Source organism: Anas platyrhynchos, chromosome 1, assembly GCF_047663525.1.
Source record: "Anas platyrhynchos isolate ZD024472 breed Pekin duck chromosome 1, IASCAAS_PekinDuck_T2T, whole genome shotgun sequence".
Taxonomy (NCBI): domain Eukaryota; kingdom Metazoa; phylum Chordata; class Aves; order Anseriformes; family Anatidae; genus Anas; species Anas platyrhynchos.
Window position 1 is genome coordinate 74,403,562 of NC_092587.1, and position 26,686 is coordinate 74,430,247.

Sequence of the window (26,686 nt, forward strand, 5' to 3'; positions counted from 1 at the left end):
GTTCAGTAGAAGCTGCTTGTCTCTCCAGCCAGAGCAGTTCTCTGCCCTGTTTATGATGCAACCGTCCAAAGAGCTGCCTGTTTTAGTAGCTAGCTTCTGTCTTCTGACACAGACATTTTTGGAGTATCCAAGAAACGCAAATTCAGTGTTACCTTCCCTCCTCAGCCTGGAAGGTTTTCAATTCTGTTTCTCCCAGCAGCATGTCTTAACCACTAAGATTGCGAGTTAAGCCAGGTTTGTAGGCACTTTTGAGGTGGCATTTTTGCAAAATTCACAGGGCAAAAGAAGGAGGGAGCTTCACCTTGTAGTTTGTTTATTCCAGAAGGGGGGAGGGGAGGTATTGATTCCATTTATTCACGGGTACCTCTAGCTGTAGTTGTAGGCAAGCTTGACAGGAGAACTCTAAGCAGAACTTGTTCAAGTGTCAGTAGAGGTAAGGCAGGGATTTTGCATGTATGTGTTGTGGGAGGGAGCTGTTTCCTTCCTCCCCTATCTCTTGGCCTCCACCCTGCAAACTGCTTTTGTGGATGTAAGAGTCTGAATTTTTGCTTCAGTACTGTTTATGATGCTTATCTTAAATGTTAGCTTATGGTGAAAATAGGTTTTTATACACAGTGCTCTATAAACAGTCAGCCCCTTCCATGAGGATAAGATGATGTTTTTCTTCCATAAAGGTGTGTCTATGTAAGTGAGAACACCGTAACTGTTAAAGAAATGACTTAATAAAGGTCAACATTTGGACTTACTTGCTTTCAGCAAAACAAACACTAAAATCAATGAAATAATATGATATGTAACAAATAAATAAAAAGCAATAAAACTAAGTGTGGGAGTTTCAACTTATAGGGAAAGTAATTGTCACCTTCAAGGAGACTTTCAGCCATGGGACCCATAACTTCTTAGTACAATTGGAATAGAAGAAATAGTCATCGTACCATCATTTAGAATCAATTATCTGCTTTAAAATCCATAGGGGAGTGTTGCCTAGAAAATATAAGCAGCTCAGTTAGTTAACTAGCTCAGTAAGAGGTCTAGTCACAGGTGAATGGGCGAAATAACTGGGTCTGTAAGGTTATTGTATGTACTAAGCCACTTGGGGAGGAGGCTGGCATTATCTCATGCAATTTGAATTCAGCGGCTCCAAAGGTATCCCTTCAACTTTTTGCTTTACATTATTGCTGAGAGAGGAAGCTGTCTGCTTTTGTGGGAGCCTTTAGCTTTCAAGTAAATGATTGGAAATTAAGATTCTTATAGAAATTACACTTCTTTCTTCTGAAAATGTTTATTTTTAAATCTGCAATTGTTCTTGATCTTAAATATTTCCAATGAGTTTCATGACATAACGTAGATTTCCAGTGAAAAAGGAATTGCAAGCAGTGAAGGTTATTGTACAGATATTAAAGGTCAGCTGATTGTCTCTTACAAAATACTTTAAAGTAGAATGCTTAACAAGTGAAGATCGTGCTGTTCAAACTTCCTTTTTTTTTTTTTTTTTAAAAAAAAAAAAGAATTAAATGGTAGAAAATTATAAATTTAAGAGTTCAGTGATATTTGATAACTGGATTGAACAGTTTCTGGACAACGCAAAACTCTTGGCTCTATCATGATATTTGTGTTGTAGAAAAATATTCTGTTGCAAAATGTACTTATTTACATACCCTCTGTGCTTACCTCTTGTTTTTATTTTGCACCCTTAGATATCCAAGAATCTAATGATACTTAATTTCTCCTCTAATTGATACCTGTTTCTCGTTAATAATGTTCATAAATATTTTTTATCTTACAGATTCTGAAGGTGTTTGAGCTCTGAATACTTGGAAGCTCACCATACATAGAAATGTCTGGCACATACGATGATTCTGTTGGAGTAGAAGTTTCTAGTGATAGCTTCTGGGAGGTAATCTGAGTATTTTATTCACAGTATTTTGATTTTATATCTTTACTCTTATTACATATATTTTTTTTTCACATTATAAATTGTGAAGAGAACTGCAGTATAAGATGTCAGTAGTTACTGTGATCTGCAGAAATAGCCTTCAGGGTAAAAGTGATGTTTTAGATTTTGTCCCAGTTCTGTCAAGGCTTTTTAACTGGCACAGACTTGGTCATCCATTTTGGTAGGATGTGCAATTCAGAATTGAACCTTCATCATTTTTTTTATCCCTGAAGAGGGGTGGGTCGAGAGTTTTTAAAATTTCCAATGAAATTGAATGAACAATGGTAAATCTAAAGTAAATGGTTAAAAGCTATTTTAAGTGTACATAGCTTGAAATTTAAGCTACTGTGTGAGTTTACTGTATCTTCTATTTGTGTCTGTGCAAGAATAAACTTATTTGAGGGAAGTTATCTTGTGTTTATCTCAGTGTAAGAGCGTTCATGCGGAAGGATAATACAAAGCACATTGCAAGTTCACGTTAATTTGTGCTGCCCAAGTCTGAAGACTTTCAGATGTTATGGTAGCTTGATTAAGGTTAATTAAAAGAAGACAAACTTCATAAAGCACTTATCAAATGTTAATTGCAACAAACAAGTGACACAGCCAATTTGACAAAATTTGACACAGCCAATACCAACGTAACCGAAGGTCAGAATGTAGTCTAGGTGACTCATGTTTAGTAGGGCAAACTTCTGTTACGTGACTGGGAGCTCTTTTGAGTTTATTTATAACAAACATAGAAATGGTTGGGGGGAAAAATGTCTGAACAGTTCTGTTACTGGAGATAGTAAAGTCAGACAGGTTGGTTTCCATGACCTAACATTATCATGTTTCCTTTTAAATTAAAGCTTTTCTAAGCCACTTACAACCTGTGGTGGTATGGGAGGGCAGAGGGTGTGTATTGCATTTTGATGCAAATTTCCCATTATTTCTCAATACAACATCTAAAAGGCCCATATAATGCCAGTGAAGTTTCTTTTTTTGAGTAGACAACTGTCATTTATTGGGAGACTTATTTACTGTTATGTTAAAAATGACTATTTGTTCTCTTTCTGAAAAGGTGGTTTCAAACATACTGGATTCTAAGTCTCCTAAATCCTTTTGTTGTAGGGACACTCTGTAGTATGACTGCAGAGAGGGTGTGGGATTTCCATTTAGAGGTATCCAAAATTCAACTGGATTTAGTCCTGAGCTACCTGATCTATCAGATGTGCTTTGAGCAGAGGGTTGGACTAAGTGACCTCCAGAGGTTCCATCCAACCTGAATTAGTCTGCATCTTTGTGACTGAGGAAACCTTTTGGACAGGCTTCCTTGGTAGAAATACTTTAAAGAAAGATATGGAGGTGCTCAGCAAAAAAGAATACTGGACTTCTCTGGTTGTTGTGAGTTGGCTATCCTGTAGCTGCCTGGAGAATGTAACTTCTGACTCGCTATTTTGTGCAAAACTGTTGTGTTCTGTTAAGTAACCAGTTCTCAAAGCATAGAAGATGTATCAATGGGAATTCTGTGAAGTAATATGATGTCTTGGTCAAAAGTGACCTTAAATCTTTAATATTAAAGACATATAGATGCTCAAAAATAGCAATTAGCCTAAGTTAGGACCTCTACAAGCATAGTTTAAATGTATTTGACAATTACTACAGATAGGTTAAAAGCATTATTGATGTTAATGCTACTAGTGGCTTATTTTATATCATAAACACTATCTAAATATATTGGTCTTTTCTATTTATTCCTTCTAAAAAGTCAAAACTGCAGTCTGTTTTGTAAGCAATTTCAATAGGCTAATATGTAATGCATGAGTATTTCTTGAAGTATCCTTAAATAAGAAAGAGTTAAACTTCAGTATACCAATTGGTTTATTTCCTTTATGATTAATTCATTGCTCTGCTCTTTCTCTTTTTTAATATAACTGCAAATGTTATGTTAAAATGGTCAAGAGGAAAAAAATTCAGATTGAATAGTTAACTTTTTTTCTGAAATTGAGCGCATCAGGCTGAAAAAGTAGTATGTTCTGAGAGCTAACGAATATTGACTAGAGCAAGTAGACAAGTTTTTCAAAGAAGAAGGGTACATTCTTCCTCATAGCAAGCTTTTGGCAGTTTAGGAAAAAACTGTGGATAATTTTCATGATTTCTGGAGTTTTAAGTATTGAATTATGCAGGAAAGCATTATTTGCCTATTCCTCTGCTTTATGCTGTTAGACTTAAGACTTTGTCCTAAGAGTCTAGGTCTGACAAGTTTGGTTTTGGCTACAAATGCTGATATATTTATTTTTAAAAGATGGTTGTGTTCTTATTACAGATGTAAAGGCTTTGTCATTATTTTTGCAAAGTGACTAAAGGCTTGAAATGTCAATGTGTTGAAACTAAGTGGTATCTGAGGGATTTCTTTTTTTTTGAAACATGAAGGAGGCGATTAAAGTTTTATAGTTGGTTAGTGCTTGAAATATCACCACTGATGGTGTTTTTTGTTGTATTTTTTTAAAGCAAAGCAGAATACAAAGTTTTTGTTGTTGTTGCATACCAGGTTGTCATAAAATGCTGTATGTGTAGATGAAAGCACATAGTAGTTTTGCCTAAATGTCCATGTAACTACGTGGAGTATTGAAAACGTGTGATATGACATCCCTGGCATTCTGCAGAGATGAAGCTTGTATGGATACACTCGAGATACTTTGAACTAACCGTGAAAAAGAGTGCTTTAATTATAAATAATGTGATAGATCATTTTGTAGTAATGATCTGTAATACTATTAGTAATACTTAGTAATACTAAGCTATTAACAGGAAGGGCTGACCTGGTAGCAAATCCTGACCTTCATGTGTTCTATGTTTGATGAATTTAAAGTCAGTGTAGTTTGAGAGAATAAACATGTTTACTAAGCTATTTTGAGAAAAACATTTCATATAAACATTTATCCACAATGGAAATTACAGATTTTTTTTTGCACTCTGGTTATCATAGGATGACTGGGCTTTAAACTATTCAGAAGACTGATAGTCTTGGCAATACCTTGTTAAAGTAAGAATTATGAATAACATGGAACATTTTGGTTTACAGGCATTTTAGTTGTACGTTACATCATGTGACAGTGATGCTTTTTTTTTTTATCCTGACACTGGACAAAATGCCTAGACTAAAGCACAGCATAAGGGAAAAAGGTGAAGTGCCTACAGCTGTACTGTCTGCTGCAGTGTCCCCTTGATGCTGAATCTATTGAGCAATTGTCCAGGAATAGTTTTCTTGTGACTTCTACACTCCCGTGTGTGAGCATCATTGCTGATTTGGGTTTGTAATTCTGATTATTTGTTGTGACTGAATAATTAAGGTGTCCAGCAGCTAGTTTAGGCCAAGTAACGTCTTGTCATAGAGCACCATTTAGTCTAAACCTTGCCTTGCTACAGGGAAGCCTGATGAAACAGTAAGGCAGGACTCATTCTTGAGCTCAAGAGTTAATTGAGGGCAAGGTTTGCCAGGCTTCTGCTATCAGTAAAATGTGAACCTGAAGTATAGGACATCTTGTGCAAATCTTAATGAATTGAACTTAAGAGTAACTCTTCGGTATTACCAATGACATACAGAATGGCCAGCCTGTCAAACAACTACCAAACTTGTAGTTTAACTACTTTACTTGGCTTGGAACCACCTTTGCAACCAAAGTTTGTCTGAATTTTAGGCTAAAGTTTGGTACCTTCCAAGTCAGTTATTTCTGAAAATTGCAACTTTGAATTCCAGTCTTAGTTTTTCTCCAGCTGTTTAAATAAACTGCTTTGGTCAATGCTTTTTGTCTGACTTGATTAGAAAAGATGCAGTGTCTCTGGAGCAGTAGCCTCAGTACTTCATGCTTCATAACAAGGATCACAGAGTTCTTAATCCTTTTGTGGAAGTTGTGTCATTAATGTGGACTTGTCATGTGCACCCTATTTCACCAGAAATAAATGTTTAAGCTATTTGACATGACATCTTTTTTTTCATTCGTTTTTGAAGACAGCCTGCAGTTTAAGTCACCCTGCTGTGTTTTACTGCCACAACCGGAAGCAGTGTGTGTATTTAAACCTGGCCATGGCACAGAAGAGACAGACATGGGGATTTTTGTTCCCTCATACTTCAAAATAGCTCAAACTTACTTACTTTTGGAGCATGCTGCAAAATGCATCTTTTTCTTGAAAGACACATAGGAAAAAGTGAGGTGGCAAGGTGTGGGACATACCATAAGAACTTACTGTGAGAGCCATGTTTTTCCTTGCTGTGTATCTTGGAAATTCAACCACTTTCATTTCTTGAATGTTGATGTTCTGTTGAGCTGATAAAAATTCTGCTTATTGAAATTCGGGGACCTCAAGTCCGCCGCCAGCCTCCGGGTCCTTCTGTGAAATGTTGCTAAACTGCTTTCATGGTTTTTGACATTGCCTTTGGCAGAAATTTCATGCAATGCTGTCTTTAGGAAATAAAACACTTTATGTTCTTAATCAGTTTTCTGGCTCTAAGTGTTTGGTTTCTTTAATTTTTGCAATATAAGAACAGATTATATAACTGGAAAAAAAATAGGCTTTCAGTAATACCTTTTTGTATCATGAATTAGAAATAGCAGCTTTCACAATTAAGTTGAGGAAACTTTTATTGCTTAGCTAAACTTTCAAAACTTTCAGCCTGGGTTTTTGTCTCCTGGCAGGAGAAGGATCTGGCCTATTGAAAAGGACCCTCCTCCTCCTCCCTCCCAACACACACACCTACTTCTTCCAAGTGTTCAACAAATAGAAGTATTCTAGGAGGCAGCATTTTGTACATACTTGCATGTAAGCTTGCTTAGAGAGCAAGGAATTGTAAAATAATAAGGAAAGATACTGAGAGATAATTGAGAGGTATTTGCCACAGAATGATTTCATCAAAGTTCCAGTTCTAGTAATGCCTGGTGTATTACTTAAGAAATGGAAACACTTTCATTCTTCATCTTTCTGACAAGTTTCAGTGTACCTTGATGTATTTGACTGAACTCATGGTGCTATGGGTACAGAAATTTTAACATGGAGGAATCTCGTTGATACGCTTCAAGAAGAAATTCATTCATCTGTATTACTTAGCTTACAAAGGTAGCATGCTTTGGATAATTAAAGGTTACTGCTGATGGCAGTAAATTAAAGCTTACTGCTGATGGCAGCAACTTTTCCAAGGGAAAGTGGGGAATTTGGAACCCAGTGTTCAATTTGAAATCCTTCAGACTTTTTTTCCACCTGTTATATGGATTCTCAGCGTTTGCATGGCTGTTATAAGTACATCTCAGTTTGTCATAATTGTTTATACCACTTGCTTGCATCCAATCAATATATTTTGAGAAAAAACTAGCGTGTTAGAACATGCTATGTTGTTTTAGTAAGACACAAGAAACAGACAACCCTATAGGTTTTGTTCTACTCAAGTAGCATTACAATCTACATGAAAGAATTTGTTGTAATAAATGGAATGCTAATTTTATGATGCATTTTTTTAATCAAGCCCAAGCCTTATGCCTTCTTATCACTGTTGTGGTCATATTAAAAGAAGAAAGCATTGGTCTCAACTTGCTCAAGGCAATTATTCACTTAAATACCCATGAATGTTAGAAAAGTGATGAATAAGCATTTCTAGAGATCAAAGTAGAAGTGTATGTATATCTTTCAAGGTAAGGCATCTAAATGTACAGCTACAGCCTGTAGAAATCATTATTTTTAATGATACACAGGTTCTTTGTTGACAGTGCCACCTAAACCCTAGGTATGAGTCCTTATTCTTATTTTGTGCTAGCATCAACAATATGGAAGACCTCGCCATTTATTGCAGGGTTGTTTATCTGTGCTGTGAAAACAAGTACTAACCTAGACAAAAACAGGCATTCTGAACAACTGCTAAAAGAGTGTCTGGCATTAGCTCTAGAAACTCAGGATTATGGCGGATTCCCTTGGAGGACAGGACCTGGTGTGCATTTTGCGGTGCTAAGCACATCACTTCCATAGCAGTCTGAAGTTATAAACTTCATTATGAGCAGCCTGCTGAGATGGTCTTGGTCCTGCCTGTTCGGGTGTTCCTGATGTTTCTGCTTTGTGTCTACTGCTGTCAGCCAGCATCTATGTGAATTATTTCTGAAGTGGGTGCACATGCTAGGTGCACAGGAGAATTTAAAAGGGAGAAGTCCTGCCCACCCCCCCCCCCCACCCCCCCACCCCCCCCCCAAAAAACAAAACAAAACAAAACAAAAAAAAAACACAGCAACAACAAACAACAACTAACTTCTCTGGAATGTTAAAAAGATGTTTTGATGTTGAGGGATTTCAGTTACTTGTTACTGAACACTTCTACCATAGGAGACATGTCTGTTTTGCTCTTCTGTTTTAAAAACACTTGAACTCTGTAACAGTAGATTGCTGTCATCTTCTTTATGCATTTTTTTTTTCCTTCTAGTAACAATGGTTTCCATTTATATTGCCAGGTATTTGCTTACTGATACTGTGAGCTCTTAAGCTCACAGATATATAGAGTCAGTAGCCTTTAAGATCTTAAAGGGCTTAAGAGCTTCCTCAGATTTTTTTTCTTGCATCCAGTGATGAATTTACATTGGTAAACTTTCAAAACTTACATACACAAAGATAGAGCTTATATAGGTACTCAAGCTATGTATGTGCTAATTATGCACCAAGATGATTCTGTTTATGTGCAAAAACCACTTCGAATCCACACAGATTCAAAGCACACATGACAATCTTGTACAGGGTTTCAAAATGTGCCTTTAATCTCTGTTCTGCATGTTCATTTTGAGGGAGAATATATGCTATGGCATTGAGTATTATAAAAATTAATAGTGGTTGAAGTGTTTGAAAACTTCCTGATTTATACTAGTGGTTGACAGGAACGTTGGTAATAGTGTGTCCCCATACTGACTATCGGTAGGTGTGGATTTGATGAAGCCTTCAAAGCTCGTTATTGTGCATTTCTTGCCTCTGAATTTTTGCTAGTAAAACCAACCATCAACACCAACCAAACACAAAACAAACACGAAAACAACTTATATGCTATGGTGACTTAAGAGATAAGCAAATTTATTTTCTTTCAAATGGTTCCAGTTTATAAAGGCTGACTAGTTATGGATAAGCTAGGCAAGTCTGGAAGAAACATCAAATCTTACTTCAGGCATTTGAAACTTGTATAGTAGTGGTTATAGCAACTATAATATGCTGAAATTAATTGACTGGAATTTAGCAGTAGCTGAATGTTTGCCACTTTGTGTTGCTGACAAATTAAAATACCCTTATTTTTCATTCAGTGTACCAGAAAAACCTACTTAGTATGTTTAACTCCTCGTGCAATTTTATCCTGGTCTATGAATATGCTTTAAAAATAAAAACACCACATACACCACCACAAAGTTTGTTAGTTGTGGTAAAAGTGCCTGCCTAAATAATTTAACACAGAGGGAGAGTCATGAGTGCTGTGAAATTGTGTAAAAAAAAAAAAAAAAAAAAAAAAAAGTACAGTACTGTGGCTGTAAGCTCTTAAATATTCCCCCATTTATCATATCAGTACCAGTGGTTGGTTACATTAGTACCTGGGTGGTACTAATGTAACCAACCACTGGTACTGATATGATAATGTAGCTTTGAGAAAAGATTTGAGATGACTTCGAGTGCTGTGATCATATCTGAGAGGAAATATCACAGTGAGAAGGAATTTTTTCTACTGAAGCAGATCTGAAGGTGTTTGCAACCTCTGTAAGAGGAAAGGTGGGGCAAAAACTAGAATCACCTGAATTTTATTAGTAGCAAAGCTTGGAGTATTATTTGTAGTGGAAAAGGGGAAACTGGTAGCAAACTGCATTTATGAAAGAGGCAGGGGGATGGTTTCACAGTTAAAACTGGGAATCACAGTTTTCACAAAATTCACCAGTTCAATCAAGAAATTGGCCATCAGAGCAATATTTTGAAGAAGAATACTTTTGGGGGGATTATTTCCTCTTGATGTGGTTCTAGTAACAAATGGTGAACAGCAACTGAACACGTTGTGTTAATGCTAAAACGAAAGCAGTTCTTAAATATCTTGTAGTAAAAGATGTCACTGCTCTTGAAACTGTAAATAAATAAATAAAATCTTGTAGTCTTACAGTTTACTATCCTGAAATGAATGTTTCATTTGTAGGATGAGGACAAGGTCATGTCTTCATTGTATGCCATCTGTTTAACAGGAAACAATCCCCCAGACTCGGAGAGATAAGAATGTTGTTGTAGCTGGTGACATCCTATGTTCATGTACTGAACAGTGCTAATGCAGAAATCTGAAAATTGCAAAGCATTATGTAAGTGCAGCTCTGACTGAAACAAGGAAATGCAGGGTTATTTTTTTCTTCTGGCCAGCTACTAAAAATAATAATTGTCATTTTTGTTTTGTTTCAAATACTTCTGACTATGGGTAGGGGGGAAGCCTTGCGCAATGTTTGCAGTCTACCTCAGAAATTGAAGAGAAGGGAGTCTTGAATAAAATAATGTGTTAAGGCATGTCTTTTCCAAAATTCAGGTTGTGTTTAGTGTGTTTGTCAGCTTTTACTTGTTTTAAGTTCTCTTCAGTTAATGTAGTGGTTCCTTGGCATGCACAAAAACTGAAATCCTTTTCCCTTTACTTGACTCCCTTGTCTCTATGGCAGACTGCACATTCCACTTCTCTCAAAGTTTTGGCATTGCAATTTAATCTATGGACAGTGCAACTTTCAAGCAGTGGTTTCGTTGTACAAATTAAAACATTTTGCAGGTATAGAAAATCTTTTAAATAATTCTATGAGGTTTATAACATGTTTTGCATAGAAATGTTTGTGAATCTATTTTAAATCACTTCAGTTAGTATTACCTTTAAATATTAAAGTATTCTATGGAATACTTTGGAATTCTATGGAATACTTTATATTGAAAGTATTGCTATATGAAAATAGTACCAAATTTCAACCCTGGCAGGGGGCAGTTTAGTGGGCTAAGGAGGGAATCAGCACTCAGAATAGGCACATGTTCACAAAGGGAAGGGAGATGGCTGTTGGTGACTCTAGTCTTAAAACACTGTGGTATTTTGATGTGGATTCTGTTTGGTTGCTCATAAGTTGTTTACATCTTTGTCCTTCCATCTGTTTAAATGCTATTAATGTGGTATCCTAAATTTCTTGAGTGAGACAAAAGTCCAGCATGACTTCCTTTACAAAACTGTACTGAGAACACTCAAATGCAGGTTTTGCCCAATCTTGCCCAAAGTGGTTATCGCACTTCATCAAACTGTGTCTTCCCAAGAAGTGCCTGCTTTTCAACAGGTCCTGCTTGGAGGTGCGTCCTGGAGCTCTCACTAACAGTTCCTTGCTGCCACCCTGTCCTGTGGGCTCCATCTGTAGAGTGGCTTGTATCCTGGAGTCTTTAGGTCAGTCCTTTCTGACCTGTGCTGCAGACAAGAAAGAAAAGAAAGAAGGGATCACTGGGGGACTTAAGAGCAGCTGAAAGCCAGAAGTCATTCAGGATTGTCAGTTAAGAGATGCAAAAAATGATTGGAAAAGTGAAATGTACATGCTTATCTGCAGTTATGCTTATTTAGGCAGAGGTGAAGTGGGGAGCTTCACTGGAAGCAGGTTAAAGTGAAGTTTTAAACATATCCATATGTGATATGGACATACTTGTGACCATTCTGCTCCTTGCATGTACTTCCTATCAGGGTCTGAGAAGCAAGTTTTGCCTTGTAAATATTTCTCTAAAAAGGGAGATGATAAACTAGGGAGATTAGCTGATGCTTCATATGTTTTAAATATTAGTAAATCACTAGGTTTTAAAAATGTGAAATGCCAAGTATAGAACTTAAATTCTGCGTCATAAGAAAATTTACAGAAAAATGTTATTTCCAAAACTAGCTATCCTCATGGGGCATGGAATTTGAATAGGATGCCTTAACGTGATTTATGTAGTAGTAGTTTGAACATCTGGGGTTTGGTTTGAAAATATTAATATAGAAGGCCTTCTTTGAGGTATAAGATTGTTATTCTCTAGTATTGTAGGCTTTGTTTGAAACTATGGTGCTAGTTCCTTCAGTTCTCCTCAGGTGAAGGGTTGGTGTGGGTGAAATATCTCATGACAAAAGACTGAGTAGTGAGTGGACTGTGATAGGTAAACTGAATTTATTTCTCTGCATACTGCCTGAAATTTGGCAACTGTTGTGTATTACCATGTGGTTAGAATTTGCTCATAAAACTCAAAATGAAAACATTAAAAATACCATGGAGCAGCCAGCAGCAGCAGCATTTAAAATGCTAATTTAGAAGTGAAAATTTATGAAAGGAAATGTTCCTGCTAGAGACATAAATCCCTGGGCATGTAACGAGACACAAACTAATGCTACTATAAGGCTTTCAATAGTTCTGCCAAATTAGTGTAACCTGTTTTAAGTCCACTTGGGTGTGAACCTACATCTGGAGTCATTTTAAGCAGATGAATGATTTGTCCCTTCTACTACAAACACTATAGAAAATAGTATTTGAGGTAGTTGAGTTTCTAGATGCTTTGATTACACGTGTATACAATATTTGTTAGTGTATGGTATTAGTCTGAAACTACTTATTTCTCAGTTGCTGTTTCCCCTGAAATTAAGATGTTACTTTTCATCTATTAACAAGAATATATGAAATGTGTTTGGACATTGTGTGTCTGATTTTGATACCAGCTTCTTTGTGATGCTGGTAGCTTCTTGTCTTCAATTGTATTACAATTTAAGTCTTCCCCCTCTCCCACCTCCAAAAGGAGAGGGTACTTTTTGACAAGATTAAGACAAATCAATGACTGCTAACTAACACTTTACTTAGATGCTACCAAAGTTTATTTGATCTATTGAAATGGTTGTAGTCCAAAAAATGCCAGAATGAATGCTTTGAGGCCAGTGTCTAAAGGAATCGTTGTCCTGTGGTTGATTGCTTTGGGATTCTTTTTTTTTTTTTTTTTTTGCATCTCTGACAAGGAATCTTGACAATATATTTGTGGCCTGAAGTATGTCTGCATTTATTGGCATAGTCGCTGATAAAGCCCCACTTATTTTTCCAGCATTTCATATAGTTTTTATTCTTTTAAGAATATTAGATTTTTTTCCTGTGTACTTCAAGGAGTTTTTCTGAAGTGGATGGCTTGCACATACATCTGCTGACAAAATTATTCATAAATGTGAACCTGAAAGTTGGATGGGTTCCTATATTTAAGATGCGAATAGGATGTGATTCGAATCTGAAAACGACGAACATGCTTTAAGTATTTGAATGGTTGACCTACTACCTTACTGCTAATCTATTTTTTCAGTCCCGTGGTTAGGGCTGATAAGAAATTGACTGTAATATTTAATAGGCTGTGCAAATTTTTACCTGAGATTTTTATGTCTTGTTTAATGTTTACAAAAGCCAACCTGAATGACCTTGAAATCAGTGGAAATATTACTTTGTCCTCAGTGTCAGGCTTTTTTTCCCATAACCTAGACTGAGGTTATCTTGTTGGTATACACACGAATGAAAGGGTGTTCATTTATATAACAAATGTTCATTATATATTGTACATTTTCCTCCATATCCATCTGTCTTTGCTTGTACATTGAACACCTATGTGCTTTCTCTCTCAGAAAGTTTCTTGTTAATGAAACAAGAGGTTTCATTATATTATATTTGACCTATTTCAAATAGGTCTGGGAACTTCAAGTCACTGCTATCTGCATTGAGCCCACATAGAAGCCTACTGTAGAATTTAGAACTACTTGCTACTGTTACATATGGAGTAGTAATTCGTGTCAGAAAAATGGTTGATATTAATAAAGAAGGGGGAGATTTGGGAATTTGGCAATGGGAGTCGGAAAGCCTCGTGGTTGGTGATAACATCAAACTCTTTAACGATGAGGTCATCAGGAATGTAAAGAGTTTAGAGGAAATAAGGATGATTGAGGCAACGCCCTGCCATCTGGGATTGCTTGTTTTCCCCTCAACAGAAGTTGCGGGGGCGGGAGGGGGGGGGGGGGAGGTTGCTGGTTAGAACTGTTAACATTTATTGTTTAGCGTGGTTTCAAGTGTTAACGAAACGCGGGAAAAGCAATCACGTTTTGTTGCTTTCGGGAACCTTGTGGTGGGCAGAGCATGTGCAGAAGATGAGGGAGACAGTCGAAGCCGCTCCTGCAGTCTGGAACAAAAGGTTGCTAATGGTGATGGGGAAACCGTGAGCCTCTCACCCACACCGACCACCACAAAGAGAATTATAATATGAAGCGGGGATAGGATATACATAGGCGTACTCGGGTTTCTTGTAAATATGTAACAGCAATGTCCTATATATATTTGGAAAGTTCGACAGTTGCGTGTGCATGTTGGTAGAGCATAGACTCCCCATGCGCCCAGCGCTGTTTATTTGCCTTTTATAAATATTCTTTTATGTTACTAAATTCAGAGTTGAGACTTCATTTATAACACTACCTAGCTCGTTGGCACTGAAGCACAGCTGTAATGCAGGGCACATCTGATCTCTCCTGTATATGCAGCGTAATGTGTATATGCATATATAAAACACACTGGGTGTGTTTTTCAGTAATACATCATTGGAAAACAAAACCTCTAATGTTTGATGAAGATTTTATGATACTCCTTTGCACGTCTCTACAGTTCTATTAATCTTTTAAAATTAATTGAGCAGAATATAGAATTAAGTTATTAGATACTCTGCAATAAGCATAGAAGAGGGAAATAATGTATTTAAGTATCTTGATTATCTAAAACACTGCCAAGCAATAATAATGCAGAACAGTTGCTTAATGACTATTGTAACAACTACCCATAATTACATTGCAGGACTAATAACATGTAGCTTCTTTTGTAATGCCATTGTTGTATTGCTGACTAAACTGTCCACTGAATAGCTAGCTTTCATTTTTAGTGTATATATATATATTTTATTTTTTATTATTATTTTTTTTCAGGAGAACATGTGGCTTTTGTGGTGTTCTTGCGAGGGGCTTCCAGCATCTTCTGGGCAGATTATTTTTCAACTTGTCTTCAGTATCTTATCCAAAGCAGTTAGGTTTTAAGATTAATTGAAAGTACTGTATGCTGTAATTGATGAATTCCTGTTAAATTATTTTACCTTGTAGGTAACAGTATGTGTGTTAATCAGAGATTTAGCTTGCTTTCAGATGTTTCAAGCAGGAATTGCTAAACGTTTGTCTCCTTATAGGTTGGAAATTACAAGCGCACAGTAAAACGAATTGATGATGGTCACAGACTTTGCAATGATCTCATGAATTGTATTCATGAACGGGCACGAATAGAGAAGGGCTATGCTCAGCAACTTACAGAATGGGCAAAAAGATGGAAACAGCTTGTGGAAAAAGGTAATAGATTCTAATTTTGAATTCTGGAATCTTTAATAAAAAGTTTCTGAATGTTTTTGGTAAGTGCAAAGTAGAAATATGTAGCCTCTAATGGAGCCTTTTCAAAAGGCTCAGTAGCGCATAACAAACGAATATTTCCAAGAGTAAGCTTTTCTGGATTAAAAACAAAACAACAACAAAAAGACAAAAACCCTGCTCCTTTTCTAGTTTGCTTATTTCTTATCGAAACAGATGAATCTTGCTTCCAGTGTTGAGATATCTGAATAGATTTGTTTTTAACGTAGTAGCTATTTCTAGGTAAATAATGGTAGAGAACTCTGAAAAGTTGTCTGCAAAATAAGTTGTTGTTGGGAGAAAGTAATAGAAGAGAATTATTGTTTTAATGGAAGGCTAATCTGGTACCATTTTAATTATTCTGAATTAGTTTGTATTTTCCTGGTTATCCATGATTCAAAAAGTATGTTGAGAAATTGAAGACAGTTCAAAAAGGAGCTAATAGGTGTAATACTGAGAATCATGGTACAGGGAGGTGCAGGCCAGGCTAAATGAATATTATTTATTCTGAAGTAAAAACTTGTAATATTCTAATATAATTTTGCCTGAACTATTCCCTTTTCTAGATTTACATCAATATCTAGGAATTATTGTTTTGAAGTGAATATAAGTCAATAGCTCCAGGTAGTTTGTTGGGAATATAAGTTCCATGTGGGTGATGGTTACTGAGAATGACACTTTCTGTTGTGTTTAGGCCCACAGTATGGAACAGTAGAAAGGGCTTGGTGTGCTTTTATGTCAGAAGCTGAAAAAGTGAGTGAACTACATCTAGAAGTAAAAGGTTCACTGATGAATGAAGACTTTGAAAAAGTCAAGAACTGGCAGAAGGAAGCCTTTCATAAGCAAATGATGGGAGGATTTAAGGAAACCAAAGAAGCAGAAGATGGATTTAGGAAAGCTCAGAAACCCTGGGCAAAAAAGCTGAAAGAGGTACAGCAGTAGATCATGTATTAGATATCCTGTGTTATAATATATTAATGTCTCAAATCTTTATAAGGGAGTAAGCTCCCTGTTCTCTCTGCTGGACCCTCCTCTCTCAAAAAGATCTCCTGTCTTCTGTCCTCTTCTGAAAATAAATATTTTCTCTTGGTCTCTATTAATCTTGGTGACGTCAGTGAAAATCTGGAAAAAGTGGAATTTAAGTTATAATTTTAATTAAATCTGATCATATGCGTTGAAGTTGCAAAGTGCTTGAAGAAATGAGCAAAGGAAAAATGTGTGTTTTCTCCTTCTTATGCAACATTATTCTTAAATAACAGGTTTGTAGAAGAAGGGGAGCAAAGGAGTACATGGGCATGAGGAAAAAAGTTCTATTTAGAACTTTTTGTAAACCTTTTCTTGAGTATTTCTTTACTTCTCAAAGCTTGTATGAGTGACATTTCTTGTATGGTGAAAGAATGTTTATTGCTAAGTACTATAGTTTCCTTCTATCGATTCTTGTTTAGTGTTCATTCCTTGGCATAAATAAAAAGTTGCTTGAAAATAAAAAAATATCCTGAAACAAAACCTCCCACTTTCTTCATTGCAACATGATTATTGTATTATAAAGTGTTCCAGATGCAGAGATTGAAATCTTCTTTTTAGGTGGAAGCTGCAAAGAAAGCATACCATGCGGCCTGTAAAGAGGAGAAACTGGCTATATCCAGAGAGACAAATAGCAAAGCTGATCCAGCACTAAATCCTGAACAACTTAAGAAATTACAAGACAAAGTGGAGAGAAGCAAACAAGATGTACTAAAGGTATATTTAATCTATAGCTTGTGCATATCTAAGCTTTTTTCTCCTGAATGTGATACAAACCACAGTGCAGCACACTTTCAGTTATGATCCTATACCAATATTTAACAGTTTTCTCCCGTGTCATTGATTAGTTCTTCTGTAAAGAATGGATAATACATTACCTCTTTTTCACATAAGTACTTTGAATAGGGAAGGAAGTAAAACTCCTGGATTTTCACTGTGTTATTCTACTTAATTACTAGTGAGGATTGAGTTATTTCATTTGAGAGGCTGTGAAGATAGATGCTTAAAGCTTGATTTAAATTGTTGTTGATCTTGACTGTAGGATTTTTTTTTTTTTTTTAAGAAAGTAAGCTGTAATAATCTATTTAAATAAAAATAAATACACTTGAGGAAATGCTTTTCCATTACCCAGTTTGGTTTATCTCTCTAGCAGGCTTCTGCCTAGAGCTTTGTCCTATGTGACTCTTGACTTTTTTGAAAAAACTTTTCCCTTTGAGATGCTGCTCTGTGATCTGGGAGGCTGATGTTATGTTGGGTGGGATCTTTTAATTCTTGTTTCTGGTCTGTTGCTGTAAATTAGTCTAAAGTTTGAGGTTCAGTTTAATAGAGCTCACTGGGTATGTGATTTTATGTTCACAGGAATTTATGCAACAGTATTCTCTTCATACCTCTCAGCGTACTATGTGGATTGCTGAAGGGGAAATGCTAACATTCTGAATTTATTTGGAGATCTTTAAATAAGACCTGTAACTTGAAAAATTGTTTACTCTGTTGTACTTTGTACCTCCTTTGTTTTTTATCGTGTTACATTAACATTTGTCATGGTTTCTTTTGAAAAGCTGGAGAGGAGGCCTAGAACTCTATTATAATAGTTTTGTAATTTTTTTTTTAGATAACTTCGATAATTTTGTAATTTTGTTAGATAACTCTCATTGGGATCTAACACAGATTGAAGTTATAAAAAGAGAATGCAGTTCGGGATCTTCTAGTCTAGGCCTTGTCCATTACTATATTGAGTCTTGTAGGATGGTAATAAAATATTGCTAATTATTTTTTTCCTCTCTTTTCCTCCCTCCCCAGACAAAAGAAAAGTATGAAAAATCACTTAAAGAATTAGATAGTGTGACACCTCAGTATATGGAAAACATGGAGCAGGTATTTGAACAGTGTCAGCAGTTTGAGGAAAAACGCTTACGTTTCTTTCGAGAAGTGTTACTGGAAGTTCAAAAACATCTTGACTTGTCTAACGTTGCAAGGTAAAACTGTGTAAGACCTTAAAATTAACACTAATGAGCAAAAAATATTCAGTACATCAAGTAGATAAGTTTAAAACCTGAATTGTTTCTACTTTTGTTGCTTCAATTTGCTTACAGTGTAAGAAGGACCTTCTTTGTTTTGTCCACGATCAGACTTGCATCTATCCCTAGCATTTGCTAGTCTTATTGAACTTTATTAGATGAACTAGTAAGTCTTCATCCTTGATGTATTTTCATAATCAAATGTGTACCAATTTGAAAAGATTCAGAGCTTAAAGAAAATGGATCAAGGACTGAGAAAGGAGAGTTTTGTTGTGTTATGTCTTCAATGTGTATTGGAGAACAAACTAGATTTTATTAGTGTAAGACAGCATAAGTTTCCTACTGTGAACACATCTACTGTTGAAATGCTAGAGCTCAGTCTAAAGTAATACAGGAATTACCTTTAACTTGTAGAAGTGTTAAAGATCCATTGGCTGACCATCACTGAACTTAATTTCAAAGTCAGCTTTTTATACTGTAGTATGTGTAAAAAATGTGTTGTACTTTGTTTTCTGCCTGGACCTTCCTCCCTGAATTCCAAGAGATCTAAACTTCTGCTATAGTACTCAAACCAGAGCTCATGAAATTTTTGTCAGACCATGTAGCATGTCATCAACTACTACAGGCCACTCTGATACAAAAATACTTATCTGTCAGCAAGACAGCAGTTTAAATGATTTTGTGTTGTCTTGCATTTGAGAGGTAGGCTGCTGGAGTACTTGCAGCAAATGTTGCAACAGTGGTGGAATTTACATCCCACTTGTAATAGCAATTTTTCATATGTAGTCTAAGTTGGCGCTTTTTTTAAAAGGAAAAAAGTGTACTCTTGGCTAGCTGCTTATTTCTACTCCGTCTTCTGGTGGTGACAGAACTGATATAGTAGTCCATTCAATAGGAATTAATGAGCTGGTCAAGGTAACCTAGGGCAGAAAGAATCTGGTTTGTTCTGGATGATGTTCTAATCAGTGTTTTAAGTTGACTTAAGTTGAGTTCAGCCCCACAAATCTTAGTGCTGGCACAAAGAAAGGGGTGATGGGGCAAGAATATATATAGCTAGCAATAGGTAAGAGCAAGATCACTTATTTTGGCATTATCATCATTTTGGTTTGCTTCAAAGTTCTTACTGTTGAAAGCAGTTTCTTTTTCTCCTCTGAGAGAAAGACAGTTAGGATTGTCATCCATTTGAATTCAGTTTAATTGCATTGAAACAAACAACAGATCAGAAATAAATAAGAAGTGGTTAACTTAAAAAGGCAGGGTGGGGAAAACTGTAGAAGGTGAGCAAGTGGAGGGGCAGTGGTTTTCCTTTTAAGGTACTTGGGAGATTTGTGTGTAGTGTCTTATGGTAAGTTAGTAAGGTGAAAACAAGGAAAGGAGTTATTAGGATAAAACTAGAGACAAAGCAACCGTAACTGTTTATTTCACTATCTTGCTCTCTTTGCATATAAAGAGATAAAAAGAGTAAAATAAACTCCTAGAAGGAGGTCTGTGTTTTAACTTTAAGACAGACTGATAAAGCTGAAGAGCACAGTCCAGAAAGTAGTCATGTCTTGTTTTCTGTGACTGTAGATGTCCAGTTGGTTGTTGATTTGGGTTAACTGATGAGTCATTCAAACAGATTAATTCCGTTTCTCAAAATGCATGCCTCTCCATTGCTTAAATACATTCAAAGAAACTCCACTGTAGTCAAATACCATATACATGTTAGTCAAAATATAGAAATTTACAAGTTTGGTAATACATCTTAAGAAATACTTTGACTCCTTGATAATGTAGCACTAATGAATCGTAAGTCTAGATTTTGTGTGACTTGACCTGGAAGGATTTCCATAAATTCCTTCTAGCTTGAGGATAGACTGCTAATTTTGTGTCATATTTGAGCATTGTAGATGTTGTGTTAAGACCTCTTTATACTGTGTGGGTTCCATATGGCACCATATTGGTCCTTTTGGTTTAAAAAAAAAAAAAAAAAGCGGGGGGGAGAGGGGAGAGTTGTATATGTAATCATAGCCTGTAGAACAAATATACCACATGCATGGTTTAGGATCAAAATTGTATCTGTAATGTGGCTTCTATTCTATGAATAATTTAAAGTTACTAGAATTCGATGTAACAAATAACAATTAGACTCAAAGATAGGTAAAAGCAGCAAGGTTCTTTTTTATAGTGTTTGATATTTTAAGTAAATAGTATAATTAAAATCAGAGTACCTAAAACAGTAAAAGCCATTAGCAGGTATAAAAAATAGACACTTTCTTATGCATTTTAAAAACACATTTAACTGTTTCAGGTTTGAGATTTTAATTTTTATAATGAATCATAATTCTAATTGAATTAAGAACTGAGTTTCACAGAATGTAAATGTAGCACAAAAACAGTTTCTACTGTTGCATAGACAAGCTTTTAAATTCAAGAAACTTCAAGCTTGACATTTGATGTTAACATTCCTACTTAAATCTTACTGACAGCTAAATAAGTTGCATTACAAAACAGTAGTAATACTTAAATCTTGTAAATAAGGATTTTCTTTCACTGAACTTTTAGCAAATTTGTTACTGTTCCTTTTTTTAGAGGCAGTTAATAGCCTGTCCCAGGGAGCTTTTGAAACATCTTTCTGTAATTTTTTTCAATACTATTGTGAACTTTGAACTTTTTTATTTAATGTGGTTAGAGGATTTGCTGTTTCTAAATGGTGTACTAAATTTGAAGACAAATTTGTTTTGCAGTTACAAAAATATCTACCGTGAACTGGAACAGAACATCAAAACAGCAGATGCTGTTGAAGACTTGCGGTGGTTTAGAGCTAATCAAGGTCCAGGGATGTCAATGAATTGGCCTCAGTTTGAGGTAAGATCAGAGTAATGAAAGCCCAGACTTATGTCTGGTTTTTATGTCCTTGCTTTTTGTCACACTCCTTTCCGGTGAAACTCTTAGATTCAGACTTACAGCAGTGAATTTTGTTGTTTTTACAAGCTCTAACAATTTTTCTTTTCTTGATTCCGTTGGTGTCCTCACTGCCTCTACTTTTGGAGGTGATTGTATCAAATACCAGTTTAAACAGAAAAGGGTGAGAAACATTTTTTTTTTTTTTTGAAGCTAAAATCATTAGTAACCCATGTTTTAGTTGCTGTACCTCTGACATTTGTATATGTGATTCTCCCTTTATAGTGTCACACTTCAATTTTGAATCTCCTTGTTATCACTTAATGGTCAAGTAGGCAGCAAATACTATTGAAATAGGTTTAAGTATTTCAGTTCTGAAAACTTTGAAGCCTTTAACTATTTTGTCCAATACCATTATATTAAAAAAAAAAAAAAAAAAGTTCCACCTTGCACCAGTTAGTTATACTGCTGAATACCATTTTCAAAAGAAATAAAGCTTTTGAGGAATGTTTTGCTAACTCAGTGTAGGAAAAACAGGTATCAAAATGTATCAGTGAAGATCATACTAGTGGAGTATTGAAAGGCTGGAATGAATTTCTGACCAGAACCATGGGATTAATTGAAATAATTTCTGGGCATTAAGTTAATAGAGTGGAAACCTCAATTATGTAGTACAAAGTATTCCGTTTTAAACGTAATGGAAAGTATCACTTTTAAACATTGAATAACTTCAGATTTGAAGGTTTGGGGAAGAAAACTCTTACCAGTACTGCAGTATTTCTTCTCCTGAAGCATGGAACTACAGTTACTTCTGTGTGGGGAAATACAATGTTTGTGAAAAAGCATGGTAATTAACACAAAATTCTGTTGTTACTATTTTTCTAATCAAGTGTTTTTTCATTTACATGCTACAAGGATGATGTAAGTAAAACAAAGTCATGATCAAACAAATATGAAATTGCATTATAAACTGCAAATATACTTAGGTCAGTAATCTTTAAATTGAGGTGACTCAGAAATCCAGTATGTATTGTATGAGGTTAAAATAATAAGGTGCCTTTGAAAAGTTGGTCAGAAATCACTTAAGACTCACCATGCTACATGTACAAACCAATAATAGCATCTTGCAAAATCTTTATTTTTTCTTAATATTTGACAGGTTATTTTTTGCATCGCAAATATCTCCTGACACTTTTTTGAAACTTATTAAGGCTTCTGAATATGAAACATGTCTAAGTGTAGGATGTTTACTTGTGTCCAGTTAGTTCTCTGGTGCCTGTTTTATATTGGTATGCAGCCTCGTTTGACTTGAAAGGTATAAGTTCTGTTCAGATCTCATCATGCCTGTCCATTTGCCTTCTGAAACTTGTGAATGTTTCAGAACATCAAGGAGAGGATGCTTAACAAATGACATCGCATTTTGTCAACAATTGTGTTGATTTGAGCCTTGACTTTTTTTGGATGGCTTTTAAGGAGAATAAATTTACTAGATCTGGAGTGCAGTACTTTAAGTATTTGCTCACATTTCAGGGACAAGAGAAGTTCTATGCAATGACTTTAAAAATAAGCTCCTTTATCAGCCAGTCCTGGAGCGCTTCTTGAGAAGTAAACCTGTTACGTAAAGTAGATTGTAATGCTTTTTAAAATTAAATGTACGTATAAAGTTAGATGTCTTGGCGTTATTTGAAACAGTCAAACCTCTTGGTACCACTTTGAAAGAGCTGCACTGACCAACTCCTTAGACTTCTCCAGTTGTTTGTCATATGTCTGATATTTTAAGTCTTTTCAAGGTGTTCAGAATGCTAAGCAGGGAAGTACAGGTCACTCTGGTATTTGTGAGTAGCACAGGTATCCTAGCATTGTTAGGATGGATGAGAACTATTATAGAAACATTAAGAGTAACTTACCCTTAAAATAACTATTTGTACAGCTGTATGTATGAATGTATGTTCCATAACTCAGTCTGAAAAATTAAATATGATTATTACTTGTTCAATTAGGTTGCTCAATCACTTTTTGCGTTCATTGTTAGGAGTGGTCTGCGGATCTGAATCGCACTCTCAGTAGAAGAGAAAAGAAGAAGGCTTCTGATGGAGTGACTCTGACTGGTATTAATCAGACAGGAGATCAAGTTTCCCAGCCTAACAAACATAGCAGGTATTTTTTTCATGCCTAAAAAGACTAAACAGAAAGGGACTGTTCAATATTACAAGCTATACAGGATGAAAAAGCCAGTGTACAACTAAACATTACTCACCTGTGAGCGTTTTTAAAACAGCTTTCTGCAGCTCACAAAATATTTTGGGAATTATTCTCTATTTTACATTTCTCTTTCCACTGTGAATTATAAGAAACCGAATTACATGAGTAACTGAACTCTGTAGTTAATCTGAGAGTTAGTCTGTTGCTATTTTCCCATCTCTAGAAATGACATTTTACTTTTATATCTTAGTCTGAAAAATGTGTAGTTGCTTCACAATTCTGGATGTCATTAATACATAACTGTTAGCATCAGCTTCCTCAGAAAGTAATGAAACTGGGTAGAAAAATAGCACTGCCTTTTATTGCAGGCAGTAAGAAAAAGAAAAATTGTGGTCCACAACAGAAATTGTAATTCTGGAGGAAATGTATCATCTGTGAGACTTCCAGAACTTTCTAGGATCTTTCACTACACTTGATGGATAGTGGTTTTTTTTTGTTTGTTTGTTTCTTTTTGTTTTTTTTTTTGGCTGGAGAAGGGGTCTGCTAAGAAACTACTTAATGGGACACCAGTGACAGTGTGTTTACCCTTAAACAGATAGGGTCACCATAATGCTCTTTCTTTTCCAAATTAGCAGTCTTAGTGTCCAGAGTAACACAGTGCAGTCAGTACAATCAAGTTACAATCCCTTTGAAGATGAAGAAGATACTGGGAGTACTGTCAGTGAAAAGGAGGACAATAAGATCAAAAAGTTGGTGAAATGTTGTTTTCTTAATCGTTTTCACACTTGCACTTTCTCTATCCAGGATTTTCAGTTTTTGGTTTCTGTAACACTATGCTAGTTGGTGCATGAAGCCCTTTTAAGAGGTTGTGTAAGCACAACACTGTAACTTAACTTGTTTTTCCTAACAGATGCCACATCTGTTGCCTTGATCTTCTTTGGTTTGAAACTACTGGGGTTATCGGCAGTTCCTAACAGAACTGCCGTTGCTTTTTTCCTTCCTTTACCAGTCCTATAAAATGTTGAAGTTGATGTTTTTTTCTAATGAAAGTGCTTTGCTTTCTGGAGCTTTACTGCTGTGTTCTCTTGCTGAACAAGTCTGCTTTTATGATTGCTTTCTTTTTGTTTAGGACTTTCTCAGACAGCTGCCTGTTGCTTCAGTATACCTACCTAGGGATATCGTATCACTGTCTTAAATGGCATGTGCATGCTCAACATTGAATGCTTTTTAAACAATCAAATTGTTGCTTTATAATGAGGCTTTTATATTGGTGATTGCAACTTACAAAAAGTTAAAAGCTACTGTAGGGGTCCACAGAGAGATGGGAGATTCTACAAAGCAATTTAAATATCTCATTGTTCTCATCTAATATCTGAACAGCTGTTACCTTTCTAGAATAAATAACCCCACGGATTCTACAAGTTTCTTGTTAGAGAAGTTGCTGGAGTTTTTTGAAAGTTGTCCTTCACTTTTTTCCTTTTCCCTTTTTTTTAACTTTTAAAATGTATTGTAAGAATGTGGCTTTACTTATTTTTCTGATTAAGGCATTGCCAGCTAAAGGTAGATAATATAGAAATAAAGCTTCAAAACAGGGATTTACAGAGAAGTTTAAGCTTAACTAGGGGAACTGATATGTTGGGGTGTTTCTAATCTCCTAATCAAGGGCAGAAAAAGTAATTTAAAAATTGTTTTTAGTGTTAGCAGCTATGAAAAAAACCAAAGCTACCCTGCAGATTGGTCTGATGAAGAGTCCAACAATCCTTTCTCTTCCACTGATGCAAATGGAGACACCAACCCATTTGATGAAGATGCTTCTCCTGCAATGGAAGTGAGAGTGCGTGCACTCTATGACTATGAGGGCCAAGAGCAAGATGAACTCAGCTTTAAAGCTGGTAAGTGTGCAGCATTCTCTTAAAGCATTTCAAAAGAAGAAATGGGACAAACAGAAGCCTGAAGGCTATCAAAAGAGACTTTAGGGGGCTGGGACGGTTAGTGGACGGAGCAGGAGTGCAGGTAGTATTTTCGTCCATCCCTACGTTGACAGGGAGGGGTACGGAGAGGACAAGGAAAGCCCACCTGTTAAACACGTGGCTCCGGGGCTGGTGCCTACGCAGAAATCTTGGGTTTTTCGACCATGGGGCAGTTTACTCAGCACCTGGTCTGATGGCCGTAGACGGGTCCCTATCCTTTAGGGGAAAAAGGATCCTGGGCCAGGAGCTGGCGGGGCTCATTGATAGGGCTTTAAACTAGGTAAGAAGGGGGATGGGGCTGAAGCAAGGACTGTTGGGGCTGTGCCAGGGGGAGCAATGGCAAGGCCGGAGGATAAGGTAAAGGCCCAGCTGAAGTGCATCTACACCAATGCACGCAGCATGGGTAACAAACAGGAGGAGCTGGAAGCCATCGTGCAGCGGGCAGGCTACGACTTGGTTGCCATCACGGAAACGTGGTGGGACCAGTCTCATGACTGGAGTGCTGCGATGCCTGGCTATAGGCTCTTCAGAAGGGACAGGCAGCACAGAAGGGGTGGCGGTGTGGCTCTCTATATTAGAGAGTCTTTCGATGTTGTAGAACTCGAGGCTAGGAATGACAAGATCGAGTCCCTTTGGGTTAGGATCGGCAGGGACAACAAGGCTAGTGTCCTGGTCAGGGTCTGCTATAGACCGCCAAACCAGGATGAGGAGACGGATGAGGAGTTCTACAGGCAGCTGACAGAAGTTGCGAAATCGTCAGCGCTTGTACTCGTGGGGGACTTCAACTTCCCTGACATATCCTGGAAGCACAACACAGCCCAGAGAAAGCAGTCTAGGAGGTTTCTGGAGAAAGTGGAAGATAGCTTCCTGATGCAGCTGATTAGTGAACCTACCAGGGGTGGTGCCCTGCTAGACCTTCTCTTCACAAACAGAGAAGGACTGGTGGAGGATGTGATTGTCGGGAACAGTCTTGGGCAGAGTGACCACGAAATGGTGGAGTTCACTATTCTTGGTGGGGCCAGGAAGGGAACCAGTAAAACCACTGTATTGGACTTTCGGAGGGCTGACTTTGGGCTGCTCAGGACACTAGTTGGTGGAGTCCCATGGGAGGCGGTTCTGAAGGGCAGAGGGGTCCAGAAAGGCTGGGCGCTCTTTAAGAGGCAAATCCTAATGGCGCAGGAGCAGTCTATTCCCATGCGCCCAAAGA

At 36.6% G+C, this 26,686-nt stretch overlaps 1 protein-coding gene across 8 annotated transcripts in view; it reads left to right on the forward strand.

Moving 5' to 3' along the window:
- PACSIN2 (protein kinase C and casein kinase substrate in neurons 2) overlaps nucleotides 1-26,686 on the forward strand; it is a 61,762-nt gene that overhangs the window by 26,996 nt on the left and 8,080 nt on the right. For 5 of the 8 annotated variants that reach the window (XM_027450053.3, XM_072041744.1, XM_072041746.1 and 2 more), the window contains 9 exons: nucleotides 1,787-1,897; nucleotides 15,173-15,329; nucleotides 16,078-16,313; nucleotides 16,968-17,123; nucleotides 18,207-18,382; nucleotides 21,151-21,271; nucleotides 23,340-23,464; nucleotides 24,142-24,258; nucleotides 25,205-25,401. In XM_027450053.3, coding sequence (XP_027305854.1) covers nucleotides 1,838-1,897; nucleotides 15,173-15,329; nucleotides 16,078-16,313; nucleotides 16,968-17,123; nucleotides 18,207-18,382; nucleotides 21,151-21,271; nucleotides 23,340-23,464; nucleotides 24,142-24,258; nucleotides 25,205-25,401 — 1,345 coding nt within the window. In that variant the 5' untranslated portion in view covers nucleotides 1,787-1,837. The remainder of the gene's footprint in view (nucleotides 1-1,786; nucleotides 1,898-15,172; nucleotides 15,330-16,077; nucleotides 16,314-16,967; nucleotides 17,124-18,206; nucleotides 18,383-21,150; nucleotides 21,272-23,339; nucleotides 23,465-24,141; nucleotides 24,259-25,204; nucleotides 25,402-26,686) is intronic. The other 3 variants (XM_027450054.3, XM_027450056.3, XM_072041759.1) reach the window with 3 other exon arrangements.